Consider the following 15819-nt stretch of genomic DNA (forward strand, 5'->3'; position numbering starts at 1 on the left):
CACCGTGAGGGGGTGAGATTGGGTCATACAAATTTCTGCATTTTTGTATGAACCAATCTCACCCCTGATTGCGGTACTTATAATACTTGAAATGCTGGAAATACTTATTATACTTAAAATCCATGAAAACTGCAAAAAACTTGAATTACGTGAAATCTTTAAAAACCTTCAAAACTTGGTACACTCGTATACCTGAAATACCTTAAATATAAAAATTACTCGTAATATTTGAAATCAACTTAACATACTTCAAACAATTGAAATAATTAAAATGATTGAAATGAATAAAAATCTTAGAAAGGAATGATTTATTAGTTGAAAAGCGAAATGTGATTAATCTGTTAATTAATTGTTGGTTTGAAAGTAAAAACGGTAAATTATGCAAATTATTAATCTAAATCGCTCCCAAAAGCCCATTGATTAAAAACTTTAATTTATCCATCGCTGATGTAACATTACTAGTGTGGGTAGTGGTGCTGCTTGAAACATAACTTAGCCATCGATAGCGGAACAGAGCTGTTGGTGGTGGTGTTGTTGCAAGAGATTTCTCTAAAAGTGATTGAGTGAATTCTACGGAGAGCGCTCTATAAAACTTTATGACTAAGAGTATCTTTTCAAGAAGTTGTATGTATTAAATCGAATAACACATACGCCGTTTTGAAAAAGTTGCTTGGAAACTTTGAGGGTGAAGGGTAAAGTTCCGTTTAAAACATCTGGAGGGTGGGAAGTTGGAGGGTAACTAAACCGCGCTTCTCTAAGAAACGTTCGTTCAGTACACTGAAGATTAAAATTACGCCCAAAATGTGTCGATCAGACACATCGAATGTGTGCACCGTGTTGTTTTGAAACCGATGTGTTGATTCTACACATCGCGCTGGTTTTTGCTCAAAAAGCCATCCAATGTGTAAACTTTGTTGGGACTGCTGCACAAAGTTGCCACTAGGTGCGCTTGAAATTGAGCTGTCAAACTGTTAGAGTTTTTCGCCATCAACGTGCTTTGGCTAACAATCCGAGCGGACAGAACAAAAAACGGGTTTTTACAGCCAACGCAAGGGCTTGGGCCTCCACCCCAGGGCCTTCCCGGGAAAGTCATTGGAAATGATTTCTGGATAATTTTGTTTAGCATTATTGCCAGGTAAGTTTTGTTCAAATCCTTTGGGAGTTTGCTTTGATAGTAATTTTTTTTGATTTTCTAGGTTAGGAGCCTCTTCTTTAAAAAACCAGCTGGTTTTTCTCGAGAAATGTTCATCTAGGGCACCGTGAAGTTCCTTTCGGAAAGATTCTTCGAGTGGCAGTGGAACAACCGGCCGACCTCGCTGTTTCCCGTGAGTGGACAACCGAACCGTCGACTGGGCGTATTGAAAACATCAAGCTTCGCCGAACCGGAACCGGTCCTCCGTCGTATGATGACGCATGAGGAAGGCGAACCAGCTTCCGGCTCGTGGGCGTCCAGCTACATTAAGACAAATATTTACACTGAGATCTGCTGAAGTGAAGATGGTGGTGTCATCTACGATAGAGGTAATCTTTTGAGTAGCTTTGCCTTCAATCACTTAACTTTTTTCTCCCAGGACCAGGTTCGCCTCCGAATCCGAAGCTGCTCGACGCTGAACCACCCGAGGCTGCACAACAAGTTTGAGGACCACCACGACTCTCACCACTTCGCTAAGTCCCGTTATCATCCGGGCCGTCTATTATCGCATACAAGATAGCACTAAGGATGCTCAACTCGCAAACGAAGGCCAAAGCGTACAACAGCCAGCTGATCCGGTTTGGGTGTCCAACGGAAGTCACCCGCGGAGGCCAAGAGTTGCGGGTTCGTCTCAAAACGGTGGATAACATCAAGCAGTTCTACTGCCAACCTCTCCGCGAATCGACGTCGAAAACGTCGACCTGGTCATCAACGGAAATCCGCGACAGCGGGCTGGAACCGGTTTCTGAGGTGGCACCTGAACTGGACGAACAGGACGAAAAAAGGATGAATCAGCGTGGGGCGACCTGTTTCTGGCTGCGTTGGAAAACGCGAGCTGGGCAAGTGTAAGGAAGTTGGCAGAATCGAACACGGATAAGCTGATAAGGATTTGCTATAAATCATCTGTTCCGATGAGCAAGGTTATACGGTTCCTATCTGCATTAATTTTAAAAATAATAATTGAAAAATCTTTTAGATGGATTTACCGGAAATCGTAAATAAAGACGAATTCTCATCGAAAGCTGCCGTCGACGTGGTGGACAAGCTATTCCTAGTATCGTTGGACAAGTTCGATGAGGAAACGCAGCGGGAACCCGTCGAGGATCTCTTGAGGGCGACTACTCCTATCTTGGGAACCGGGCGTAAAGCTAGCAAGACCGAAACCGGAATCTACCTATCGGCGGATGCGATCAGCACGGTCCCGGTTTATTTTACAGCTTCCACACAAAACAACCGCCTGAAAAAAAAAACACCGCTCTAGCATCGGCGGGAAAAAAACACGATTAAAGAGGCACCATCGGAAACCGTCACCGAAACGAACAACCGGCAACAGAAGTGGACGTCGGAAGAGACCGGTCTTGCAGTAACGGGATATTCGAACTCCATCACGATAGTTAGGCAAGGGACGGCAAACTGGCCTCTAGCTCGCGGTCCTACGTGGCTGGTGACAACAACAACAGAAATAAGGTAAACAACTGGTTTGATTTGCATTCAAATTTTAAGAATTTACCTTTTTCCCAGGACCAAGTCGAATCGTAGTAAGGAGAATCTTGAAACGCCAAGCTACAATCGCGAGCATTTCAGAACACGGCCAGTCAACGAGATCCGCCCGAAATCTTCCGTCGGAACCGCAAAGTCACCGCGGCAGAACATCGCAAGAAGCGTCGCGCTGGAAGGTACAAGTTCCTTATGGCGACCAACATGAAGAACTTGGATCCGTTTGCCGAGGACACGCGTTCGATGATTTCACCAGCGATTTGGCCAGCGCCCCGGAGACGCTGAAGAAACCCTTCAAGGCGATGATCCCGTAAACGTTAGCTTCCCGGAAAGTTGCGAGCAGATTGTAGAGCCAAAATCGGCGTCGAACGCCTTGTGCGATGGAAAAGTCGCACAAGGAAGAGCAGCGCGAGGAAGTCCCAAGAGCCTGAGGGAGTCGGTTGAGGGTGACTATGCGTCAGCGACGGTCGGCGCTAGTAGTTCTGTGGGCTGGGACGGATCGTTATTGGCCAGCGCCAGCGATCGCTATCACTACAAGTTTCATCCGGCGGGTGGCAGTGCCGCTGGTTGATCGAAGGACGTGGAACGGTTGATCCCAGTGCGATCGCCGCCAGTGCTGAACTCCACAGCAATGGTGAGATGTTGGAAGTGTTCTTCCAGAACCGGGCGATCTTAACTATCGACACTTCTAGGCACTGCCGGTGATCCAGCGCTGTCCTTGGACGAGGAGGATCTTGCCAACCTGCAGGGTGCAAACGCCCTGGAGAAAAAGTTCGCGTAAATTACATACTGTGAGTATCACTGAATTGCGCAAAACCAAACCAGATGTTGACTTTCTTTATCCAACAGTGCCGACCCCGACAGCAGAGGCCGGTGTACTATGACCGTTTGCTGATGACCTGCCAGCTCAGTAGACACCTTTGCTTGAGCTAGCCGAACAACGTGGCTTCATCGGGTTGGGCGTACGCGTATCTAGAAGAACGCTGGTCGTGGTGCTTTGGGTACTGCTCGATGAATACGCTGTTACTATGAAGCAGATCAAACTCGATGCGCCGCTTCTGCATTTGGATTTCGCTGGGGTTTCGGTGCTGCTGGAGCCCACTTCCGGCTGACTGGACGGCCGCAGGATGTCCTGGGACGACAAGGGTGAGCAAAACCGGTAGTTTGAACGGCCAACACAACCAAATGCATGTGCACATCGCAGATCCCACCGGAACAGTTTTTCGATAGTTCGTCCCAAAAGTCAGATTAGTTCTGCTAGGATTAAAGTGATATGTTAAAATTACTAGTAACATTTTGGTAATAAATAATTTGAAATTGAATCGTTTTTCAAGTGAATCGAAATAAAATAAGTCTTATCTATTCACCGACAGGTGGCAGCACCATATCCCCGCTATTCGATAGCTTCCCATTTTTGCCACCAGGCGGCTACCGCCAAATCAAAAGTTACACATTGGATGCGTTTCTGCTCAGAATCCAGCCAATGTGTTCCGGGCTGTTTACACGGCGCGATGGTTCAAGCGTGGTCTTGTGCGAAAATGGTTGGATTCTACACTTTTTGGTGTAATTCTTATCTTCAGTGTAGGCCTTTTTGAAACGAACGGAGAACCCAGTTCAGAACTTCAACATTTTCCTTTGATAAGACCTCAGTAGACTAGCTAAACTTCATTGACTGTTAACCATCCGTTTACATATCTGTACTGCTACCCACTCTAACTTTTGGGGAGGGGGAGCGGGCGATTATCGGGCATCGCCAGTGCCAGTTAAGATTCTTCAGCCAAGACACACACCCTAAAAATTTCGATTTTTGTGTTGCGCACTCATACCAATATCATGCGCGCTCGCCAGCACACACACTACCCTATTTTTCATAACGCGCAAGCTGTCAAACTTTTGTGTTTGTTTTTTTTTTTCAAACGTGATAAAACAGTTTAGTTGGTGTGTTTTTTGTTGTTTTGGCGGAATTGAAGGTAATTAGTTATATCAATTAATCATTCAAGCTTTTACTACATTTCCCGACAACAGGTTTTGAATGATTTCCCCAGACTGTGGAAAAACCACCGGGGACAACTTTGCAGCTTCCTCCTCCGCCACCTCTCCAAGTGGCGCACCGCAGGCATCCCGGAGACTAAAACGGCCGCTATGGCCCTGGCCAAACCAAGGAGGAACCTCGTTCAGGGTGCTGCACATCAGCTTCGGAACAAAATCAATGACGACATCGCAGCTGCGGAAGTTCCGCAGCCGTCTTCACGACGGGCACGCGCACCTCCGGCGAGCAAAACGGCCAAACACCACGTGGTTGTAGAGAACAACCGCGGCTACGGCGACGATCACCGCCACCACCACCACGACTGCCTCCAGGACACGGTCATCGAGGAGGAGATGGCCGCTGGAGGGGAATGAGAAGCAGAGGTTAGGCCAGCGGGACAACGTGAGGAGTTTATGGACCGGTGGCGGCACCGGCAACAGTGGCGCCCAATCCGGAACGCGTTTCAGCCGTGGTGTAGAGCGAGGTCTTGCGCCGCATGCTCATAAGTACGCCGTGAACAACGTCGTGGCCGACACAAACCAACAGCAACGGCAACCGACAAGTCAACAGCGTCGCATTCCAACCCAGCAAGAGCTACAGCTGCCACACTTAGAGACAAGATGTTCGAGCCGTCGAATCGTTCGTAGCCAACCCAGACATTCTGCAGTTTGTCCAGTACGTCTGCCCCAACATCCAGCGCAGTCTGTCGGTTGAGCCAATCGGCCGCCGGAGCGAACCAATTATCCGCGCCGTCACCAATGGCAACTCAATGTTCCTCGGCGGATCAACCGTGGCCGTGCTGTCCAATTCGCTGCAGCAGATGCTGCATCTCCACAGGGGACGTCACGACGTCGATACCGGCTGAGGTCACTTCGGCAAAGCTTCCATGAGCATTTTTTTTTCTTGTGTTTGCTAATTTGGCTGGTTTTACTTTATACAACTAAATATGCCTTAATTTAACTAAATTTACATAAACTATATTAAAGTTAACTTAGGTTAACTAAACATTTTTTAGAGTTACAATATTTTACAAATTTTATCCTAATTTTAGTTAATTTAACTGTACTTACCTAAATTTTACAAAATCGAACTGAGATTTACTCAATTAAGAATAATTTATCGTAATAAAACTCAATTGAACTTACGTATTTATTTTAAATAATATTCAACTTAATATAAGTAAATTTAACTAAAATTTCCTAAACATAATTTAATTAAGGTCATTTGACTTATTTTAAGAAGTTCTATCGAAGAAGTTTTTTGGATTTATTTGACAAATTTCAACTATATTTTTCGATTTTAAACTAATTTTATTCAATTTAACTAATCTTTAGTAAATAAAATCTATTTCGTTAGTCTTAAATCATTTCAATTAAATTTACTTATTTTAACTTCTATTCACTTAGTTTAACAAACATGATCTAATTTTGAAATTTTTTAACTTTATTTTTATTTTTTACTAATTTTAAATAAATTTACCTAAATTCTACTAAATTTAATTTTATTTAACTAAATCTGAAATAATTAAAATACTTTGGAAAATTTTATGTAATTTTAACAAAAAAAGCTATTTTTTAATAATTTAGAATTTTCCTGTTTTTTTTAATTTATTTGGAGTTATTAAAAATAATGTATCTTTTTTCTAATTTTTGCACGCATAAAAAACCCAAATCAACATGAATTTTTTTTTTTTTTTTTTTCTAAAACATCCTTTATTTTTCTATTGCATTGTAACTTTACAAAATGCAGGCACCACACACGACGACATCTACTCCCTACGCTTTTTAACAAATGTTCAAATAATCCTCAAAATACTTCTTCACTAAACCTTTCGAATTCCATCTAAACTCTCTTATGCTCCTCTGGAAAATAAACAAATTGAAACGGGGAAATTTATCCACACAGTAAGCGACAAAGTGTACAGCAAGCCATATCGCAGCCCTTTGGGGAAAACTTTCAGTATCAATACGCCAGAAAAAAAGATCATCTATTTGCTTAGCCGAAACTGCAAACCTTTTTCGAAAAATTACAAAAACCCAATCGCGAATTTCTTTCCCGGCTAGACAACTACGAACTCGATGCAGATTAGTGTCTATCTCACCACAAACTTCACAAATTTCATTTTCCACTCTTCCTATATTATAATGTAATAATTTGCGCTTGTTTGGTACAAGATCGTTGAAAAGCAAATAAAGTTTAGATTTATCATGTGATAAAAGATATGGTTTATTCATTAAATTCCAAAGTATGTTCCAGTTAATTAAAGGAAACTCTCTTTCAATACGTGGGGTAAATTTGTATTGATCAATGAAAGTACGGTAAAGTTGTTTAGTACATTTTATTTGAATATTGTCGTTGATTAGCCTATTTGATTCTTCTACCCATTCCCTGCCATTTCTTGTCAATCTTTGTAAATGATTAAAATTTAATAAGTATTTTTCATCTTGAGAGTTGTCATCTGTTTCTTTTAAAATATTTTTTATAAATAATGCTTTGCACTTGGCTTCTGGATCAATGAATCCCAATCCACCGCGATCCATATCTAAATATAGCTGCCTTTTGTCAACTCTAAAAATACAACCTTTCCAAATAAACATTCCCGATATTTTCCTAATTGAAGCAATGTGCTTATTTTTTGGTGGTAAAACTTGTGAGAGATACTACAACTTAGAAAGAATAAATGTGTTTAATTACCAAACTTTTTGAATTAAATCCATTGTTCGAAAATTATTTAAGTTGATCCTATATTTTATCCCATTTATTAATTTTTCGTAGTTATAATCAATAGTATTGCTCCAATTGCTCTTAAAGGTCACCCCGAGCAAATTTAAATTTTCTGTTTCCTTAACCATAAAGGGACCTCCTGTACATTTATTTATCCTCCAAAAACATGATTTATCTTTGTTTAACTTTATTTTTGAACATTGAGAGAAAGAGTCAATAATATTGAGGACAATATCAAACTCTTCATTGTTTCTAAGAAACACATTTAAATCATCAGCGAAGGCAATGACTCTGAGGAATTTATTAAACGTTAGAACCCCGAGTATGGCCTGATCAATATTCCTAATAAGAGGTTCTATATATAAAACAAATAAAATCATACTCAAAGGGCAGCCTTGACGGACTGAACACCTAATTCTAATCTCCTCCGTAAGAAAACCATTAAACAATATTTTAGAAGAAGCTTTTCCATATAAACACTTCAAGCAACTAATCAACTTATCTGAAAATCCAAACCTTTTTAAAACAATCCATAGAAAATTATGACTAACTTTATCAAAAGCTTTTTCGAGATCCAAACTAAGCAAAAAACCGTTGAAGCTCTTACTTTCAATCGATTTAGTTAAAATACGTCGAACATCATTAAGATTATCTGTGCATGAACGCCCTGCTATACATGCACTTTGCCCTATATCTATTAAATTTCCAATGTTTGACTGTATCCTATTTGCAATAATTTTTGTAAAAAGTTTATAATCTGTGTTTAATAAGCTGATTGGTCTTTGATTCTGTAGAAGATTTGTATCACCTTTTTTAGGTATCAAAGTGATTATTCCTTCTGAGAATTCTTTTGGAGGAATTAATTCTCCACTAAGATATGCATTAAAAAGTTTACAAATATCAAATTTTAAAATTTCAAAGTGAGTTAGATAAAATTCATAAGTCAGCCCGTCCGGGCCCGGCGACTTTTTACGGTTGCATAATTTTAGAGTTGCAGCGATTTCTTCAACACTTATGTACTCTTCTAAACTTTGTTTTTCCTCAATCGTTAAATTCTTTGTAACATTTTGTAAAATAACGTCTGCTTCGTCTTGGTCAACAAGATCTGAAACGTTATTGTACTGTTCCGAAAAGTAACTGTGCACCATGGGGCCAATTTTGGTACTTTCAGTAACAATATTTCCGTTTGAAATGTCTTTCAAACGAAGACCGAAAGAACTCCCACGATGTATCGAATTTGAAAGCTGATAAACTGTCATTTTTTCCCCCTCTGCGATTGTGCTCGACGGCATTTTTTCCCAAGATTTTTCAACCGATTTTGTTCTAAATTCATTAGTTTAGATTTAACAATACTCATTTCATCTGCCACATCTTCCCCTTCAACCAATCGCTTCGATAAATTGTTTAGAGAGCTCAACAAAGCTGACTTAGAATTCCTGACCGTAAGATTTAAATTGTAACTTTCATTTTTATAAAATTGTTTAACTTTATTTTTTAAATGTTGATTCCACCACCTATTAAAATTATAATTATATACATTCCTTTGCTTCAGATTTTCGTACTCTTGTTTAAATTTGTCAGTTATATTATTCATTGAAAGTAAAGAGGGATTGATTTTCCAATAGCCACGCCCTTTTGTCAATAAGTTCCCATTTAAATATTTTATTTTAATTACTACAGAGTGGTGATCCGAGAAAGCGAGGGGCAACGTAGAGCAAGCTACAACATTTTCCACCAAACTAGAAGGCGCATAAAACCTATCTAGTCTGGAGGCGGAATCACCTCGATAAAAGGTGAATTGGTTTTCTTTTCTAAGTTTAGCAATATCTTTATAAGCAAATAGATCAATCAAACTTTTAATCCACAAGAAAAATTCTTGTAGGGCCCTTTAGTGTCGGCCGCGTCCAAAATACAATTAAAATCTCCCCCAATCAACGTTGATGCAGAATTAGGTTTGTTTAAATGTACAGTCAAAGCTTCAGTAAATAAATTATCCCGTTCCTTCTTCATATTACTTCCAGAGTGCGCATAAATATTCACAAAATTTACATTATTTACAATTACTGAGATAACTCTACCAGATGGATCATATATACAATCAGAGTAATCAAAAGTTTTCCTTATAAGTATTGCTGTTCCCTTACGATCTAAACTAATATTAACTAAAGCATTATGTGTAAAAATAAAAGAGAAATCCTCATAACTAACTTCTTGCAAAAAAATTATATCAATGTCGTGGTTATATACAAAATCCTTCAATAATCCCTTATTAACCGTCGTGTTGGTGCTGTTTAAATTTATGGTGGCAATAGAATACAGATAGTTCATTATGTTAGTGTGGCTTGGGTTAGTATTATCAGTATTAGTAAATGTTAGTTGAGTTAGTATGGGTTAGTATTGGCTTATCGTTTGTGTTAGTATCAGTGTCCGAAGAGAGTCAAGTTACTGGTGGGCAAGGGTCATGTCCGGAAAAAGTGGTTGTGAGAGTTGAAATGTTTTACTTGTTGTCGTGTGGTTATCGTTGCTCGGAAGCCGATCTCGTTCGTGGTCCCGTCGGCTTCGGCAGCGCCAACGCCGCCAGCAGGTCGGCACCTTGGGCTGGCACGATGAACTGCTTTCCTCCTATCGCATCTGACTCGGATGCGTCCGACTCGATGGGCTTTCGTGGACGACCACGCTTCCCCTTTCCCTTCTTGCCTTTACCCTTCGCCTCAGTCCAGGCGGCGTCCGTCTCCATCGAAGCTGCGCCGTTTGGCGAAACCTCTCCTTCGTTTTGCTGGTTGTCGTCGTCTTCGTCCATGGACTGATCGCCGCTCTCCTCCGCGACCTCGTCCTCTCCACCCTGCGGCGGTGCAAGCTGCTCTGCAGGAGCCGTAAACTCTGGAGCAACAGGCTCCACGTGGTCTTCGAGGTTAGGTTTGCTGATGGGTGCTGGGGGTTTGGGGTTAAGTACCACCATTCCAGATGCGGGCGATGCGCCAACCGGTTCCACAGGTGTTCCGTTTGCAACGATGCTAGCAAAGGATCCGCCAGCTGGTGTCGCCGCCGCGGCCAGCCGCTTGTTGACACTGTTCCGTTTCGGGCAGGTCGCCTTCAGGTGATCAAGTGCCCCACACCCGAAGCATTTGTTCTGCAATCCGTCGTAGTAGATCCTTGCCTTGCAGTGCTGGATTGTCAGCTGCGCAGGGATCTCCGACACCAGCTCGATGTGGAGGCCCCTGACCCCGTTCCAGATCGGGAAACCAGTTTCCACCGAATACCGTTCCCGCACCAACTGCTGGATGGCACCGTACTTGGACATCGTCGTAACGATGTGCCGATCGTCCACTTCCGGGGGGAGTCCGAAAATCCGGACGTACTTGAACGTACCTGCGGCCGCCTGTACTTGCACTTCCAGGGAGGTTCCGTTGTCGTAGTCGAACTTGACCTTCGGCCCCAGTTTGGTCAGGGCACCGCGCATCATCGGTTCCGTTTTGAACCGCACGAACACGCTGTGGTCGTCGCGGTACATTGCGCTCAAGTCCTCGCTGGTCCATCCTTGCTTGTTGAAGAACTTGAAGATCTCCGCGTTGTTCGGATTCCGGGCCTCAGCCCCAAACCGGAGCTTGATGGTGAATTCCCGTTTCGGTTCCATTTTGGGAGCTACGCCCCGAAAAATTCCACAAATGGAAAAAAAAATCCCTGGCAAACAATGCCAGTAAAACAATGGCTTTTGTGTTCACAGAGTGCTCAATATGCGTTAGCGACTGGTGAAAACACTTCTATCTCGCTTGAAGTCTATCAGCGAACTGATTTAACTTAATTTAATTAAATTTAACGTAAAATAACCAATTTGAACTAAGTGTAGCTAAATTTCACCACGTTTAAATAAATGTAACTGAATATTATTAAATTTAACACTTTTTTAACTAAAATTGTTCAATTCAATTGAATTTAGCCAAATTTAATCAAATTTGACTAATTTTATCCAAATTTTTAACCAAATTTATTGAAATTTAAGTTGTTTTCAATTCATTCAAAACTTCAATTTAATTTAAATACATTTTGCTAAAATAAACTAAATTTAGCTAAATAGAACTAAAATCAACTAACTTAAACTATATTTAACATTATTTAAATAAATTTAACAAAATACATAAAAATGTAAATAAAGCTAAATAAGTTCAATTGAATTTCACTAAATAATATTTAATTTAAAGTTCAATGTTACTTAATTTAGCCACTCTTAAATTCATTTAACTCAATTTACCATAATCTAACTAAATTTAACTAATTTTTACTACATTTAACTAAATTTAACTGAATTTAACAAAATTACACTAAATTAACTAAATTTATTTAAGTTGGTTTGAATTAAGTTAAATTGATTCAAATTAAGTTGAATTAACTTAATTACGTTAAGTAAACTAACTAAATTCATATCAACTTAACTTAATTTAGCTAAATTCAAACTTAATTTTACTCATATCACTAAATTACGTTAAGTTAACTCAACTTAGCTAAATTTAACTGAATTTAACTAATTTTTACTACATTCAACTAAATTCAACTGAATTGAACAAAATTACACTAAATTTACTTAAATTGAACTATATTTTGCTAATGGTTAATGAATTTAACTTAATTTTAATTATTTTACTTAATTAAAATCAATTCAACTAAATTTGAATCAATTCAACTTAATTCAAACCAGCTTATGTAAATTTAGTTAATTCGAGTTCAATTCAGTTAAATTTAGTTAAATGTAGTAAAATTTAGTTAAATTTTGCTAAATTGAATTAACTTAACGTAATTTAGTGATATCAGTAAAATTTAGTTTAATTTTAGCTAAATTTAGTTAATTTTAGGTAAATATATTTTTATGAAGATTTTAGTTAAGTTGATTTGAATTATGTTAAATTGATTAAAATTTAGTTGAATTGATTTTATTTTGCAAAATAATTCAAAATATAGTAAAATTCATTAAAAATAAGTAAAATTTTGTTAATATTAAGTAAATTTAGTAAATTTTCAGTAAATTTTGTTAATTTCAGTTCAATTCAGTTCAATGTAGTTATATTTAGTCAAATAAAAGTAAACTTAGTGTAACTTTGTTCAATTCAGTTAAATTTAGTTGAATGTGGTAAAAATTAGTTAAATTAAGTTAAATTGAGTTAACTTAACGTAATTTAGTGATATGAATAAATTTAGTTGATTGCAGTAAAAATTTGTTAATTTAAGTTAAATTTAGTTAAATTTTGCTAAATTAAATCAATTTAACTAAATTCAAATCAATTTAACTAAATTTATCTTCATTTAAATAAATTTATCAAAAATTAATTATATTTAGCTGAATTTAAATTAAATTTAACTGATATCACTAAATTACGTTAAGTTAACTCAATTTAGATAAATTTGACTAAATTTATACTATTTTTACTACATTTAACTAAATTTAACTGAATTGAACAAGATTACTCTAAATTTACTTTAATTCTTCTAAATATAACTACATATAAAAGAATTAAATTGAATTAAACAAAAATCAAATAACAAATAATTAACTAAAATGACTTAAATTGAACTAAATTTTACGTATTGTTTATTAATTTCACTACATTTCAATTCTTTTACCAAATTAAAATTAATTCAACTAAATTTTAATCAATTTAGCTAAATTCAAATCAACTTGAATAAATTTATCTTCATTTAAATAAATTTGTCAAAGATTATTTAAAAAATATGAAACTTAACTAAATTCAATAAAATTAAACATAGATTTACTAAACTTCACTAAATTTAGATTTCCAAATTTACCAAATTTAACTTAATTTAACTAAATTTAGCCAAATTTAAGTTATTTCAATAAATTCAGCCATATTTAACTTAATTATATTCATTTTAACAAAATCTTAACACATTCAACAAATTTTACATAAATTTAACTTAATTTAGATTTTTTTTACTAAATTCAGCCAAACTTAACTCAACTTAGTTGAATTTAACTAAATTTAACCACATTTATGCAAATTAAACATTATTTTGCTTAATTTAACTTAATTTAACTAAATTCAATAAAATTTTACTTAATTTTACTTAATTTAACCTATTTTTACTAAATTTAACTTAATTCGACATAATTTAAATTAATTCAACTTTTTTAAACTGATTTTATTGAAATTAAGCGACATTAAAGAGAATAAGACTAAATTTGAGTACATTCAAAGAAATCAAGCTAAATCGAACTAAATTTATCCAATTTGAAGCAAATCAACCGAAATTGTAATGAACTTAAATAAATTTTACTTATTTTTACTAAATTGACCTAAATATAACTGAATTTAACTAGTTTTAACTTAATATAACTTAATTAAGCCAAATTTAGCTAAATTTAAATAATTTAAACGAAATTTTACTAAATTTAGTTAAATTTTAACTAAATCTAACTAAATTTTATTATTTTAACTTAATTCAATTAAATTTTACTAAATTTAAATCAATTTTAACTAAGTTTGACTAAATGTATCTAAATGTAATTCAAATTAACAAAATTGAACTCAATTTTACTAATTTTAACATAATATAAATTAATTTAGTCAAAGTTAATTAAATTGAAATAAATTGTGCTAAGTTTTACGAAAATAAATTAAATTTTACTTAATCTAACTAAATTCAACTGTATTTAACTAAATTGAACTAAAAATATTACTTAATTTTACCTAATTTAACTAAGTTTAACTAAATTGAAATAAATAGAGCAAAATTTTACAAAACTTAATTAAATTTTATTTAATCTAACTAAATTTTACTTATTTTGACTAAATGTAACTAAATTCCCCTAATTAAATAAAATGTAATTTTTTTTTTCAGGTTTTTTTTTTTTATTTATATTTATTCAAATTTCTTTTCCATGTACATTCATTCAGTTAAAATATTATTGAGTGTCCAATCACAAACGATGACTTTTCACCTCAATTTTAAATACTAGCAACTTTCATTTATTCATGAAATATTGTAGCTTTCGCTATTCAGTGATTTCAAATGTAGGAGGTCCTACATGTACAAAAGGGAAAAGGGATACCTTAAAACTAACTTATAAACTATATAAAGAGCGGATCAATGCAGCTGAAGACTGCAATGATTTTTGTCGAAATGCATCAATTATCTTATTGGACATAACATCCAAAGTGTCAACTTCGGCTAATTGATGAAGTTCACTGGTGCTGAACCAGGGAGGAAGTTTCAGAATCATTTTCAGAATTTTGTTCTGAATCCTCTGAAGTTTTTCTTCCTGGTTAAGCAACAGCTTGTCCAGATCGGCACAGCATAAAGCATGGCAGGTCTGAAAATTTGTTTATAAATTAACAGTTTATTCTTGAGACAAAGTCTAGAATTCCTGTTTATAAGTGGATACAAACATTTAATATATTTGTTACATTTAACCTGGATACTTTCAATGTGATCCTTGTAAGTAAGGTTTTTGTCAAAAGCAAGTCCAAGATATTTCACTTGATCCTCCCACTTTAAATTTACCTCATTCATCTTTATAATGTGATGACTTTTTGGTTTAAGAAAATCAGCCCTTGGTTTGTGAGGGAAAATAATAAGTTGAGTTTTTGCAGCATTTGGAGTAATTTTTTTTTTTTTTAAGAGTTGAAAATATCCAAGCTTTTTTGTAATCTTCTTGTGATGACACGAAGGGCGTAATATTGAATGTTTGGCCTTTTTGAAATGTTAGTCTTGATTTGAAAATTTTGAAAATATTTTTTTCGAAAAGATCGGAAAATTTCACAAATGTTTCATATATTAACATTGAAAATCGGACCATTAGTTGCTAAGATATTGACGATAGAAAATGGTGGGTTGTTTGGGTGAGACTTAGAAATCATCAATTTTCCTGTTTTTAAACCTTTGCATTGCAATATCTCAGCAACTAAAGGTCGTATCAACAAAGTCCGAATAAGCAAAATAAAGAGAATTTTCTCAGCTTTTCAAAAATATTTTTTTCAAAACTGGGCAAACATGTGCACTAATTTTAAAAAATGAAAAACTGCGACTATTTTCAAAAAAGTCACTTAAATATGGCTATAACTTGAAAACGGTGCACTTTATCAAAATTTCACTAAAGTACTTTTTTTATTGCAAATTTGATTTTACATCGAAAAATGAAGTTGAAAAATTTTTACGACCAAAATTTCGATTTTTTGAAAAAATCAGTATTGATTAAAAAATTCATAACTCGGTCAATGATTTTTTGCACAACCTGGAAATTTCTGAAAAGTTGGCATTTTATGTCCTCTAAAACATATCAAAAAATAAAAAAAATTAAAAATAGTGTTTTTATGTAAATCAAGTTTTAGTGACAAAAAGTTAAATAAAAAAATCACCAAATTTTTTT

The 15819-nt window shown here is 36.0% G+C and overlaps 1 protein-coding gene and 1 long non-coding RNA gene across 3 annotated transcripts; both read left to right on the top strand.

The window, feature by feature from the left end:
* The first annotated feature begins 1492 nt into the window (after nucleotides 1-1492).
* LOC119765391 lies at nucleotides 1493-2434 on the top strand. 2 transcript variants are annotated; one of them, XR_005276693.1, is made up of 3 exons: nucleotides 1493-1521; nucleotides 1572-2112; nucleotides 2169-2434. XR_005276693.1 is itself a non-coding variant. In XM_038249161.1 (2 exons), the coding sequence occupies exon 1, from the start codon at nucleotides 1721-1723 to the stop codon at nucleotides 2039-2041; it is 321 nt and encodes a 106-aa protein (XP_038105089.1). In that variant the 5' UTR covers nucleotides 1550-1720; the 3' UTR covers nucleotides 2042-2112; nucleotides 2169-2434. The 2 variants fall into 2 exon arrangements, 1 of the variants encoding a protein (XP_038105089.1); XM_038249161.1 differs by lacking the exon at nucleotides 1493-1521 and having other exon boundaries at nucleotides 1550-2112.
* Nucleotides 2435-2471: 37 nt separating this feature from the next.
* On the top strand, nucleotides 2472-3593 carry LOC119765363. The gene is made up of 4 exons (XR_005276667.1): nucleotides 2472-2659; nucleotides 2714-3323; nucleotides 3382-3480; nucleotides 3539-3593. It is a non-coding gene; the product is annotated as an uncharacterized LOC119765363 (long non-coding RNA).
* Nucleotides 3594-15819: the final 12226 nt, after the last annotated feature.

Source organism: Culex quinquefasciatus, chromosome 1 (assembly GCF_015732765.1).
Source record: "Culex quinquefasciatus strain JHB chromosome 1, VPISU_Cqui_1.0_pri_paternal, whole genome shotgun sequence".
In the NCBI taxonomy this organism is placed as follows: domain Eukaryota; kingdom Metazoa; phylum Arthropoda; class Insecta; order Diptera; family Culicidae; genus Culex; species Culex quinquefasciatus.